The 14,369-nt window shown below is 38.9% G+C and overlaps 1 protein-coding gene across 1 annotated transcript; it reads right to left on the bottom strand.

The window, feature by feature from the left end:
• Positions 1-8,922: 8,922 nt before the first annotated feature.
• Positions 8,923-9,691, bottom strand: LOC129529649 (eukaryotic translation initiation factor 3 subunit F-like). Its single transcript, XM_063704714.1, has one exon. It carries the CDS (start codon positions 9,553-9,555, stop codon positions 8,923-8,925), a length of 633 nt encoding a protein of 210 aa, XP_063560784.1. The 5' UTR covers positions 9,556-9,691.
• Positions 9,692-14,369: the final 4,678 nt, after the last annotated feature.

The raw sequence follows: 14,369 nt of genomic DNA, 5'->3' as shown, positions 1-14,369 counted from the left end.
CTGACCTTCCAAAAACTCAGCACTGACAGTGGCACTTAGGACCAAGGGCAGGAGATCCCTAACCCCATCACCATGGCGATAGGGCATAAACATTCCAGGGTGAAGGTACAATCCACATTGTGAGGTCCAACTACTGCCAGGAAGACAGCAGTGCTTTTACATGTACAGAAAGGTCATGGAAGGCTCAGTGTTTTGTTTCAAAAACTGAATCCCAAGCCCACATATTACTATGCTGTGCTTCCTGAAATAAGTTATGAGATGGGAAATAGGGCAATCCCAAATATATATATATACATATATATATATATGTGTGTCTGTGTATATATATATAATTATATATAATGTAATATATATAACATATATATTATGTATAATATATATAATTTCCTTTTACATCCTGCATCCTTATATTACATATAATATATTATGAATAATATAATATATAATTAATACATAATTATTATTTTTAATATAATACATACAATAATATATAATTATGATATATTATACTATATATAATTACTTATATAATTATATAATGATATATATAATTATGTATATAATATAATAATATATTATATATAAGGTATAATATACAATATATAACATATTGTATAGTGTATAATAACTAAAATCTAATACATTATATAATACATAATATCTAATATATAATACTTTATATAATATATAATACATTATGTAATATATAATATATATAAAATATTTTTTATAATATGTAATGTATTATATATTACATATTAAATAATACGTAATATATTATGTCATAGTATAATATATATTATATATGACATCTATGTAATATGATAAATAATATTATAGTACGTGTACTAATAATATAATATGACATATATTATGATATATTATATATAATCTAGTATGATATATTATATATAATATTTCACATAATCATTTACAATACAGTATTATATAATTATACCTATTATATAACATATATAATATGTATCATATATGATACATAACTTATATCATACATGAAATATAATATATATCATATATGATATATTAAATATATATCATATATACTATATTATGTGCAATGTATATCATATGTTATATATATACTGTATTACATATAACATATATCAAGTTATATATAATATATGTCATGTTATGTATAATATATATCATATATATCTTATATCATAAATTATATGTTTTATATCATATATAATATATGGTATCTTATATAATAGGTATCATATATTTTGTAATATATATCATATATTATATTGTATATCATATATTATATTATATATCATATATTATGTAATATATATCATATATTATTTTATATATCGTATATTATATATCATTTATTACAGAATTCATATTATATATTATATGTATCACATATTAAATATATATCATATATTATATAACATGTATCATGTTATATATTGTATATGGTATATATTACATATAATATATAATTTACATATCATGTAATATTTATATATCATGTAATAAATTATATCTTTTATTTAACATATATGATATATAATATATCTATCATATATTTAGTATATAGAATGAATATTTAATATATATTATATATATTATAAATATTATATTATATATAATATATATCATATATTCAATATACATAATATATATTTAATATGTAATATATGTAATATATCATATACAATATACACTACATGTCATAAAATATAATATATATTATATGTCATTACATAATATATTTTATGTAATATATTTCTTCATATTATATATACTATATATTATGTGAAATATAATATATTATATATTATATGTAATAAATATTATATATTGTATATATTATATATAATGTGGCATGGGACTTTCTCTACCAGGCTCATTTGTTGGACCTGATGTTCTCCAGGTTTCTTCATGTGGCTGCAGATGGCAGGATTTCCCAAAGGTTTATGGCTGAAACATATTCTGTGGTGTGTCTGTATGGCAGTTTCTTCATCCCTGCAGCTGTGTACGGACAGGTAGGTTGGTTTTGTACCTTGGCCACAGTTAGGAGTGCTTTAGTACCCATGGGAAGGGGGGTAACTCTCTTCAACCTAGGGATTTCAAGTGCTTTAATTGTGGAACCTGTAATGGGGCTTCTAGCTGACATGGTAGTTGTACTGTGAATTTTTTCAGGAACCTCTAGCTGTTTTTCATAGTGTGTATACTAATTTACATCCCCACCAATAGCATTTAAGAGGTTTCTCTTCTGTAAGTCTACACTGGCTTTCACCTTTAAAAATTTGTGTTTTGTTTGTTTTTGGTAGTATTCATTCTGAGTGGAATGAGATGGACTCTTAGTGTGGTTTTTGTGGACATTTTTGTGAGGATTGGTGATGTCGAGAAAGTTATTTGAGAAATCCCCACATCGTTTTCCATGGTGTCTGAACTAGTTTGCATTTCTACCAACAGCAGACCAGCATCCTCTCCTCCTCTGCCTCGCTGGCATTCATTCTTGTGGACTGTGTCATAACTGTCATTCTGACCAGTGTGAAATACTATCTCATGGGTCTTTTGCTTTGCATTTCTCTGATGATTACTGAGGTAGAGAAATGTCCTGTCCGTTGGTTGCTATAAACCTTCCTTTGAGATGTGTGTTTTCATGCCCTTTGCCCTTTCTTCACTGAGTTTTCGTTTTGCTGATTTATTTGCTTAACATTTTTGAGGTAGATCCTGGATATCAGACTTTATGAGATGCATACGTAGGGACATTTTCTCCCATTGTGTAGGCTTTCTGTTTACTCTGTTGGTAATTTCTTCTGCTGTTCAGCAGCTCTTTTGTATATTAGGTCCCACTTGTCAATAATTGTTTTAGTTGCACTTGCTTTTGGGGACTTAGGCATATCCATGCTGTGCCAAATCCTCTGTCAGGAAGTGTATTTCCTAGGTTCCCTTGCAGGCTTTTAATAGTTTGAGATCTTGCATTTACAGCTTTCATTCATCTTGAGTTAATTTCTGTACATGGTGAGACACAGGGGCCCACTGTTTTTCTTCTGCAACTGGCTAGCCATTTTATCCCAGCACCATCTATTGAGAGGAGGGAGTTCTTTCTCCAAAGCTTGTTTGTGTGGTTTTTGTTGAAGATCAAGAAACAGTGTCAACCTGGTGTTTGATGTCCAATGTTCACCAGGCTCCAGGTGGACACCTCTAGAAATAGATCTTTACAGATGAGAATCTGGAACTGGTTTGCTGACCTGTTTTAGTCAGAATGAATTCCTGACCTTCTTGTCAGGAGGAGACAGAAACCTGATCATCTGTAGTGTACGGTGGTATTGTGATTACTTAAATCATCAAATGTGGTTATTGGGAATGATGTGTTTTTTCAAGTGGTATATGAGAGGTAAAATTGCTATTGTAGTTGACTGTTGCAGTTATAATTTTGTCAACATGGTCTGTAGGAGTGCAATGGAGTCGGCCTGGCGCAGTGGCTCACGCCTGTAATCCCAGTACTTTGGGAGGCCAAGGCGGGCCGATCATGAGGTCAGGAGATGGAGACCATCCTGGCTAACACAGTGAGACCCCGTCTCTACTAAAAATACAAAAAATTAGCCACGCGTGGTGACACACGCCTGTAGTCCCAGCTACTCGGGAGGCTGAGGCAGGAGAATGGCGTGAACCTAGGAGGCAGAGCTTGCAGTGAGCCGAGATTGCGCCACTGCACTCCAGCCTGGGTGACAGAGCAAGACTCCATCTCAAAAAAAAAAAAAGAGTGCAATGGAATGCTGGTAGAAAATGGACATTGTTGAAAGACCAAAACAACCACACGACTTTGCTAATCCCTATCAGCTAAAGCCTAGAGAATATATGAGGCATAGGTTTACATGGTGTTTGACTAAGGCATGCAGAATATAATCTTGACATAGGCTAAGTTTATCAACATGTACACAAAGAGATTCTGAAGTTAAAGTCTTAGCCCAAGAAGTTAGAAGGGGTGCTCAAGTTTGTCTGACAGAAACTGTGAATCCACACTGGCCTGCTTATTTTGAGGTTGTGTTGCCAGAGCTTTCCTAGCATAATAAAGAGAGGTGCATACAAAGGAATAGGAATAGTAAGAGGTGGGGGTAAAAATATCAGGTGTGATCCACATGCCAAGCCTACCCCCACTGTGTCCCACAGGAAGCCCCAGAAGATATTTCTCTAAGAAATCAAGGATTCGTTTTTTGGGGAGGGCTGCTGGCATGCTTGAAAAGTACTGTGACGGCTGAATTTTGTGGGCTTGGGGAGATTGCGGGTTCTCTGATTTCAAGGGGAATGATGTGATCCTAGAGTTGCAAAGAACAAGTGACAGTGGAGGCACTTATGCTTTGTGACTGCCCTCGAGACAAGGAAGACACAACTAGAATAATGGGGAGCAGGAATGTAGCGGCCAACAGAATATCTGACTGTTAGGGATCTTTGATGAAGGCTGATTCTCAGGGAGTGAACTAGATCAGTGACCAACTATTTGTCTTTATATAACTGGATAATGTGGATGGATTCTAATAAAGGGACTACTTACAGCACAGCAGGAAAGACACAAAGGAACCAGACAGAAGAATGTAAGTAGTAAGGGGCCAAGCAGTCACCTGACTAGAGACAGTGCCAGCTTGCCAAGAAGGCCCCAGACAGAAGCTGTGATCTTCAGCAAAGGGACACAGTCTGCCTGTGCTGACCCTGCAGGGGCAGAGGTGGGGGATAAACACACTCTTCTCTCACCTATCTTCTGCCACCCCCTCCATTAGCTGAACCCCAGTAAAAGCATGAGGGTAAGGGAGATCTCTGCAGTATCCAATTCAGGTGAGTCTCCTAAGGAAAAAAGCAGAACGTAGAAAAATTAAGAGTGGGTCTAGGGAATAAAATAGAGATATGCACCAGAGTATGATGATGTGTCTGGGAAAGAATATACAAATACTTTTAAAATTACTAGACAATAAACCTGAGATGACACTAATACAGGTAAATCTCATTTAATGGTAATATATTCCAAGAAATGCATCATTACATGATTTTGTGGCTGTGTGGACACCATAGAGTGAAGTTTATACAAACCTAGACAGTGTAGCCTACTACATACCTAGGCTATATCATACAGCCTATTGCTCCTGGGCTACACACCTGTGCAGCATGTCACTGTGCTGAATACAGTAGGCCAGTAGTCCCCAACACCCAAGCCATGGACCAGCACCGGTTCGTGTCCTGTTAGGAACTGGGCACAAAGCAGGAGATGAGTGGCTGGCCAGCCGAGCATTACTGCCTGAGCTCCGCCTCCTATCAGATCAGCAGCAGCATTAGACCTTCACAGGAGCGCAAACCCTATTGTGAACTGCACATACAAGGGATCTAGGTTGTGTGCTCCTTATAAGAATCTAACTAGGCTGGGTGCTGTGGCTCACGCCTGTAATCCCAACACTCTGGGAGGCCAAGGCAGGTGGATCACAAGGTCAAGACAATCCTGGCCAACATGGAAACCCCGTCTCTACTAAGAATACAAAAATTAGCTGGGTGTGGTGGTGCATGCCTGTAGTCCCAGCTACTTGGGGGGCCGAGGCAGGAGAATCACTTGAACCCGGGAAGCAGAGGTTGCAGTGAGCCGAGATTGTGCCACTGCACTCCAGCCTGGCGACAGTGGGAGACTCAATCTAAAAGAAAAAATAGAATCTAATGCCTGATGATCTGATGATGTGAGGTGGAACAGTTTCAGCCCAAAGCCATCCCCACTCCGTGGAAAAATTATCTTTCACAAAACCAGTCCCTGGTGTCAAAACTTTGGGGACCACTGCTGTAGGCAGTTATATCACAATAGTAATATCTAAACATGGAAAAGATACAGTAAAAACATAGTACATTGGGAGACCAAGGCGGGCGGATCACCTGAGGTCAGAAGTTCGAGACCAGCCTGACCAACATGGAGAAACTCCATCTGTACTAAAAATACAAAATTAGCTGGGTGTGCTGGCGTGGGCCGGTAATCCCAGCTACTCGTTAGGCTGAGGCAGGAGAGTCACTTGAACCCCAGAGGCAGAGGTTGCAGTGAGCCAAGATCGTGCCATTGCACTCCAGCCTGGGCAACAAAATAAAACTCCTTCTCAAAAAAAGAAAGAAAGAAAAAAATATATATATATTACAAAAGTTAGAGAGAGTGGTACACCAGTATAGGACACTTAGCATGAACAGAGGTTGCAGGACTGGCAGTTGCTCTGATGAGTCAGTGAGTACTTGGTGAGTGAATGCGAAGGCCTAGGATATCACTGTACATAACTATAGGCTTTATATGCACTGTACACTTAGGCTACACTAAATGTATTTAAAATTTTTCCTTCTTTAATAAGTTCATCTTAGCTTATCGTAACTTTATAAACTTTTAATTTTTTTAACTTTTTGATTCTTATAACACATCTTAAAACAAAAACACATTGAACAGCTGTACAGAAATACTTTATATCCTTATTCGATAAGTTTTATTTATTTTTATTTTTTATGTTTTAAACTTTTTTGTTAAAAACATACAAACACACACACTACCTTAGCCCTGTAAGGGTCAGGATAATCAATATCACTGTCTTCCATCTCCAAATCTTGTCCCAGTGAAAGTTCTTCAGGGTCTTCAAGGGCAATAACATACATGCAGCTGTCATCTTCTATGATAACAAGACTTTCTTCTGGAAGAACTCCTGAAAGACCTTCCCGAAGCTGTTTTATAGTTAATTATTTTTAATGAGTAGAAGTACTACACTCTAAAATATGAATAAAATGTATAGTATTGTAAATACTGTTGATCCTTGAACAGTGCAAGGGTTAGGGGACCAGCTCCTGTGCAGTTGAAAATCCATATATAACTCTGGGCTATCCCCAAACTTAACTACTAATAGCCTATTAACTGCAAGCTTTGCTGATCAAATAAACAATTAATGCATACTTTGTTAATTGTATACTGTATTCTTATAATAAAGAGAAAAGAAAATTCTATTAAGAAAATCATAAGGAGGAGAAAATATGTTTACTGTTCATTAAGTGAAAGCGGATCATCATAAAGGTCTTCGTCTGCATATTCATGTTGAGCAGCCTGAGGAAGAGAAGAGGAGAAGTTGATCCTGTTGTCTCAGGGGTGGGAGAAGCAGAAGGAAATTTGCATATAAGTGAACTTGTGCATTTCAAATCCATGCTGTTCAAGGAGCAACTGTACATAAACTAGTCACATGGTCATTTATTATCATTACCAAATATGACATATGGTACATAATTAGATGTGCTAACCTTTAATGCCACTGACAAATGTAGTGGGTTTGCTTATACCAGCCTCACTGCAAACACATGAGTAATGCGTTGTGCTATGATGTCATCATGGCCACAGTGTTACTAGATGGTAAGAATTTTTCAGCTCTGTTATGTTATCTTAAGCGACCACCATTGTATGCAGTATAGCATTTACCAAAAAACCATTATGCCACATAGGACCATATTTGGGGCTTTTAGTGTCCCCTGTCCCCAAGATCCTTCTATTCAAAATGTGAGCTCATGCATGGTTTAAAATTTGTGATGGTGTGCAGTGGACACATGGGGGATTGACATATTTTGTTCTTTACTTTTGAATAGTTGGATTTTTTTTTTTCAAGACAGAGTCTCACTCTGTCGCCCAGGCTGGAGTGCAGTGGCACGATCTCAGCTCACTGCAAGCTCGCAAGCTCTACCTTCTGGGTTCATGCCATTCTCCTGCCTCAGCCTCCTGAGTAGCTGGGACTACAGGTGCCCACCACCAGGCCCAGCTAATTTTTTATATTTTTAGTCGAGACTGGATTTCACCGTATTAGCCACGATGTTCTTCATCGCCTGACCTCGTGATCCGCCCACCTTGGCCTTCCAAAGTGCTGGGATTACAGGTGTAAGCCACCACGCCCAGCCGAAGATGACTTCTTAAAATAGACACTAAGTATGAAAATACTTGTAGCCCAAGTAAATTCTTATTAGAGGGAATCCACTGAAGAGGAGTAATCATATGCATACAATGACATGTTATATAATAGATGTTAGTCAGCTGATACTTGTTCAATGGGCTCATGGACAAATGCACATAATATTAAGGTTAGAAGGTATTCACGACTTTACATAATCAAATTGTATCTGGACCAATGTAGAACAACTAAGGCTAATATGACAGCCTTCCCTCAGGGGCTACCCGGTCAACTTGCAGATTGACGACATTGAAACCCATCCCTCAGGGATTTTGTTCTCACCGAAATAGACACTTATTCTGGGTACGAACTCACCCTTTACATTTGCAATTGTTCTGCTGGTACTACCATGAGTGAACTTAAATAATTTGTTATTCACAATCATGATATCCCATACAACATTGTTTTTGACTAAGGAATTCATTTCACTGCAAAAAAAAATATGGTATTAGGCTCATGTTGTGCAACTCATTGGATTTACAACATAATCCCCATCACCTAGAAGAATCTGACATGATGGAATGGAATCATGTAACTCAGTTAGTGCTCCCAGCTGGTAAACAACACATAGTGACGTTGGGATGTTGTCCTACTGTGTGTGGTATAAACTTAGAGTCAGTGACCACCGTGTAGTGTTATTTATCTTACAACAAAAACACATGAATCTGAAAGTCAAGGGGAGGGGGCTCCCTGCACTATTATGCCTAATTTGCATTTGCAGACTTTTTCTTCCCTTTTGTGAAACTTTGGGTTCTCCTCATTTAGAGATACTGATTCCCCAGGGAGGAAACTAACTTCTTTTTTTTTTAATTTACAAAAGGTAGGCTACGTTTATCAGAGTCACACACAGTTGACTGTCTCAGTGTGACTCAAGACCACAAAAAAAACATTTTTCCTTCACTTCTGAGTCCTGGGGTTAAGACCTAGACCAGCAAGCATACTGCTTGGGGTCCCTTCACAGGTTTACAAGATTTTCATTGAGGGCAATCTGTGACTGTGTGAGGTTGGCCAGGTAGGTCACCATCAACAGATCATTGATGTTGCTGTGGAGCATGGTCTCCAAGTCATCGGGAACTATTTTTGGTACTTGGTTAACCAGGCTCATCAGGAAGTGGCCCACCTTCCTGATGGTATTGTCAGCTGACACCTTTCCAGATAGTATATCCTCTGCATATTGCAACACTATGCTCAGGGCATCCTGGATGCGAGCTGATGCCCTTCCTACTTGCTGCAAGTCACTTGAGAGTCCAACCACTCTGTTGGGGCTAAAGCAGGTCTTCATGATCAGGTCAACTCTGATGCATTCCGTGTCATAGTATGCGTATTTCACTGTCAGAGGTGTGAACACTCCCACGGTCCTCCCAGGGACACCCATTAAAGTGCTGACATAGGCTTCGATGCTCATATGGCCGTTCTGGAGACTTGTGTCCACAGTGAGGTGGATGGGGTTGGGGGCCTCTCGGCTGTAGTAGTCATGGATCAGCACAGAGTGCTCTGTGATGTGATGGCCTGCAGCATACCACCCCAAGATGAGCTCATTTGGAGAAACTTTTTTATGCAGTTCATACATGTTCTTAGCAAATTCCATGTCAACAGCCACTTCATCTGACTCATTGTGTGACACTGAAAAGCAATTGGTGACCTCCACTGAGTGTTTGTTGACAGTTCCCAACAGGGTCCCGATAACTCGGGCAGCACCCTTGTTGCGTCTCTAGTAGCTGTCCACAGTGGAGGCCAAAATGACTGGATGCAGCCTGACCACACGGCCACCAGGGAAGGGCCCTGGAAGAGCAGGACCAGGCAGAGTGGGCGCTGGGGTCTGCACTGGAGCTTGCACTGAGGCCAGGGTCTGGCTTTAGATGACAGGTTTCATTAAGTGGAAGCTGAAATACCATTTGGGGATATTTAGTTCTTCTTGAAACTAACGGTAAAGAAAACAGCAGACCTATTAACAGATAATTGATCTAGAGATAGCCAAGGTGAAATTGGGTTTCTCTATTCAGTAGGGGCAGGGAGGACTATGTGTGGAACACAGGATTATCTCAGTCATTCCATGTGTGATAGTACATGAAAGAGATGAACAGTTGTAGTGCTGTTCACTGTGCAAAAGTATCCCTTCTTCCTAACGTGGGAGGGCTGCTTTTGGAAATATGTCTGTGCTATTTCTCACTGGTCCTACCTCTTCTGTTCTTGGAATCAAACTCAGTCCATGACAGATCCCACTACTAGCTGAATTTCTTTATTAGTCCTATCACAAATGAAATTTTGTATTAACACCTCAGGGGATTTCTTTAATTTTGCAAAAGTATGTCATCTTAATTTATTATTTTTTTCCTAAGATCTGGCAATGAGGATCGGTTCTCTGCTTCCTATCTTACCCTGCTCACTCACAGCTGCTTCAGGTGACCTCCTTTTTAGGTTCAGAGTTATGGCTGACCTCTGCTTTAATCAAAACGAATGTATTTTGGTTTCTCATTTTGTTTATTGCTTCTATCTTCAAATTAGAAATCCTAGAGCTAATTAGATTTACTTTTATGTTTATTTTTGAAAGAGCATCCTGCTCTGTCACCCAGGCTGGAATGCAGTGGTACAATGACTGCTCATTGCGGCCTTGACCTCCTGGGCTCAAGTGATTCTCCTGCCTCAGCCTCCTGAGTAGCTGGGATTACAGGCACCTGCCACCACACCTGGCTAATGTTTGTATTTTTAGTAGAGACAGGGTTTCACCATGTTGGCCAGCTGGTCTCAAACTCCTGATCTCAGGTGATCTGCCCACCTTGACCTCCCAAAGTGCTGGGATTACAGGTGTGAGCCATCTTGCCCAGCCGATTTTTATGACCACGAATGGGGACAGATTTCTTAAACAGATCACAAAGAGCCATAGTTTTAAGGGAATAAATTGATAAATTAGACTATATTCAAATTAAGAATTTCTGTTTATTAAGAGACACCACTAAGTGACAAGACAAGTTGCAGAGTGGAAACAGATCTATGAACCCATAGAACTGACAGAGGGCTCACATCAACAATATGTAAAGAGCTCTTAAAAATCACTAAGAGAAAGAACAATGGGTAAAACACTTAAATGTGTAATTTATAAAAGCAAAACTTGAATGTGTTCAGCTTTCTTAATATTCATGTAAATGCAAATTAACATCACAACAGGATAACATATCCTCCAAAACGGCTAAAATGTAAAAGATAGAACACCAAGTGTTGGACAGAATCTGGAGCAACAAGAACTCTCATCACTGCTGGAGGGGATACTGTGTTTGGTATTGAATAAAGGTTCTAGAAAGGAGCACATTTAGGGCTCAGGTATTTCACTCTTAGGATAACAGAAATGCATGCACATCTGCATCAAAAGACATCTATGGAAATGTGTGTGGCGTCATTCTCTGTCATTGGAAAAATATCTTGAAACAAAACCCAAATATGACTTCTGTTTTCCAGCTTGGAAGCTGTCACTCCTGTCCTCACAACAACAACAAAAAACACCTTGAACAAACTGAAAATTACAACTTTTCTTAGATCCATCAGAGACTTGAGGTTATCAGGGCAAACCGTTATCCCCCAAATTGGAGAGGCAGTGAGTCCCAGCCTAACAGGATCAGAGGCTGGCCACTGGAGCCAGAACCATGGTGGGAAGACTTACATGTAAACAACAAATCGCTGGAGGCTCCATGCACATAAACTTGAGAATTAAGAATTAAGCGAGCCCAGTCTTAGGGGGCCCTACACTTTCATGAACCTCCAAGAGCTCTGCCAGACGCTCTTATGCACATCACAGAAAAATTCCCTCCTGCTTCCCACAGGGAAGGGGAAAAGTAACTACTTTGAAATACGCCCTGGGTGTTCCGTTCTCCTTAGCAAAAGCCTGCCCCAGGGAAACTATTTCACAAGAGTCTAACCACCTTGGGCTTTAGCAGGGCCTAACACATGTTAGAATAAGAATAAAAATTGCATCAAACTTTTCTTCAGAACCCATGCAAGCAAGCAAGAAAATTCCACCAGCCTAAAATTCTGTATCCTGCAAAATTATCTTTCCAAAGTGAAGAAAAATAAAGACTTTCTCAGACAAACACAAATTTGCTGTCAGTAGATCTGTCAAAATATTAAAAGAAGTTATCCAGAGAGAAGAAAATGATATAGGCTAAAAACTTGGATCTACATAAAGAAAAAAGGTTTTAGAGAAGGAAGAAAGGGGCTTCCTGCCTCCCTCCTCCATGGGGCACTGGTGCTATGCCCAGCACCCAGATGCCCCTACCCAATGCTGAATAAGAACACAGAGCACCGTGAATGGCTGGCTGTAAAAGGAAAAGTGGAAGACTTGTGTTCCCAACCCACAGCTGCTACTGCTACATTTAAAGACACTGCAGTGAACGTTGTAAGTTCTCTGGCTCATGGAGGGAGGAATCTATTCCAAAGACTCTGAGAAAAACTGTAAATTAAACACAAATATGGTGAAAGCTGGTTCCTGAGCTTTATTGATGTTAATAATGCACCTTATTGGCCAGGCACAGTGGCACATGACTGTGATCCCAGCACTTTGGGAGGCCAAGGTGGGAGGATCACAAGGTCAGAAGATCGAGTCCAGCCCGGCCAACATGGTGAAACCCTGTCTCTACTAAAAATACAAAAATTAGCTGGGTGTGGTGGCACGTGCCTGTAATCCCAGCGACTCAGGAAGCTGAGGCAGGAAAATCGCTTGAACCCGCTGGTGGAGGTTGCTTTGAGCTGAGATGGCACCACTCCACTGCAGCCTGGTGACAGAGGAAGACTATCTCTCAAAAAACAAACAAACTAAAATCAAAAACAAAAAACAAAAACAAAAAAACAAAAAACTGGTCACCTTTTCACCATATACAAAAATTAACTCAGGTTGGATTAAAGATTTAAATTTAAGACCTCAAACTACAATAATCCGAGAAGAAAAACTTCAAAAGTTCCATTCTGGATATGGGCTATGGGAAATAATTCATGACTAAGTCTTCAAAAGAAATTGCAACAAAAGCAAAAGTTGACAAATGGGACCTAATTAAACTAAAGAGCTGCCACACAGCAAAGGAAAACATCAGCAGAGTAAACAACCTACAGAATGGGGGAAATTATTCACAAACTATTCATCCAACAAAGGTATAATATTTAGAATCTATAAGGAACATAATTCAACAAGCAAAACACAACCCCATTAAAAAGGGGCAAAAGACATAGACACTTCTCAGGAGACATACATGGAGCCAACAAACATGAAAAAAATGCTCATCATCACTAATCATGAGAGAAATGCAAATCAAAACCACAATGAGATATTATCTCACACCAGTCAGAATGACTATTTTTAAAAAGTCAAAAAAAAAAATAGCAGATACTGGCAAGGATAAGGAGAAAAGGGAATGCTTATACACCTTTGGTGGGAATGTAAGTTAGTTCAGCCACTGTGGAAAGCAATTTGGAGATTTCTCAAAGAACATAAAACAGAACTAACATTCAACCCAGCAGTCTCATTACCGAATATGTAACCAAAAGAAAACAAATCATTCCACCAAAAAGACATATGCACTTGTATGTTTATTGCAACACTATTCACATTAGCAAAGACATGGGATCAACCTAGGTGCCCATCAACAGTGGACTGGATAAAAATGTGGTACATATAGACCATTGAATACTATGCAGCCACAAAAAAGAATAAAATTATGTTCTTTGAGGGAAAATGGATAGAGCTGGAATCCAGGAAGTGAACTAATGTAGTCACAGAAAACAAACGCCTCAGGTTCTTATACATAGGAGGTAAATTCTGAGTACCCATGGACATGAAGATGGTGACAATAGACACTAGGGACTGCTAGGAGGTGGGGGAGGAAGGAAAAGGTTGAAAAACTGCTGAGTACCATGTTCAGTACCTGGATGTTGGGATCATTCATACCCCAAACCTCAGAACCACACAATATACCCAGGTAATAAACGTCCACATGTACACCCTGAATCTAACATAAAAGTTGAAAAAGAAAAAACAGAATGGAATCTCTATTTATTCTCAACGTATCAGTTGTGCCACTCTTCAATTTGAAACTCCCACTATTGGCTATATTTGGGGGTGCCCTATTTCCCATCTCATAACTTATTTTAAGAAGCACAGCAAAATAATGTGTGCGCTTGGGATTCAGTTTTTGAAACAAAACACTGAGCCTTCAATGACCTTCCTGTACGTGTAAAAGCACACCTGTCTGCATGGCAGCAGTTGGACTTCACAATGTGGATTGTGCCTTCACCCTGGAATCTTTATGCCCTATCGCCATCGTGATGGGATTAGGGATCTCCTGCCCTTGGTGCTACGTGCCACTGTCTGTGCTGAGTTTTTCAAAGGTCAGAGCAGATTGAACCTTTGTGGTTTCATTT

The sequence above is a fragment of the Gorilla gorilla genome, chromosome 23, assembly GCF_029281585.2.
Source record: "Gorilla gorilla gorilla isolate KB3781 chromosome 23, NHGRI_mGorGor1-v2.1_pri, whole genome shotgun sequence".
Lineage (NCBI taxonomy): Eukaryota > Metazoa > Chordata > Mammalia > Primates > Hominidae > Gorilla > Gorilla gorilla.
The sequence above is the reverse complement of the archived record's forward strand: the minus strand, read 5'-3'. Positions and strand labels throughout refer to the sequence as shown.

Coding starts and splice junctions, on each gene's coding strand:
- LOC129529649 (XM_063704714.1), bottom strand. CDS start 9,555: ATGGAATTTGCTAAGAACATGTATGAACTGCATAAAAAAGTTTCTCCA.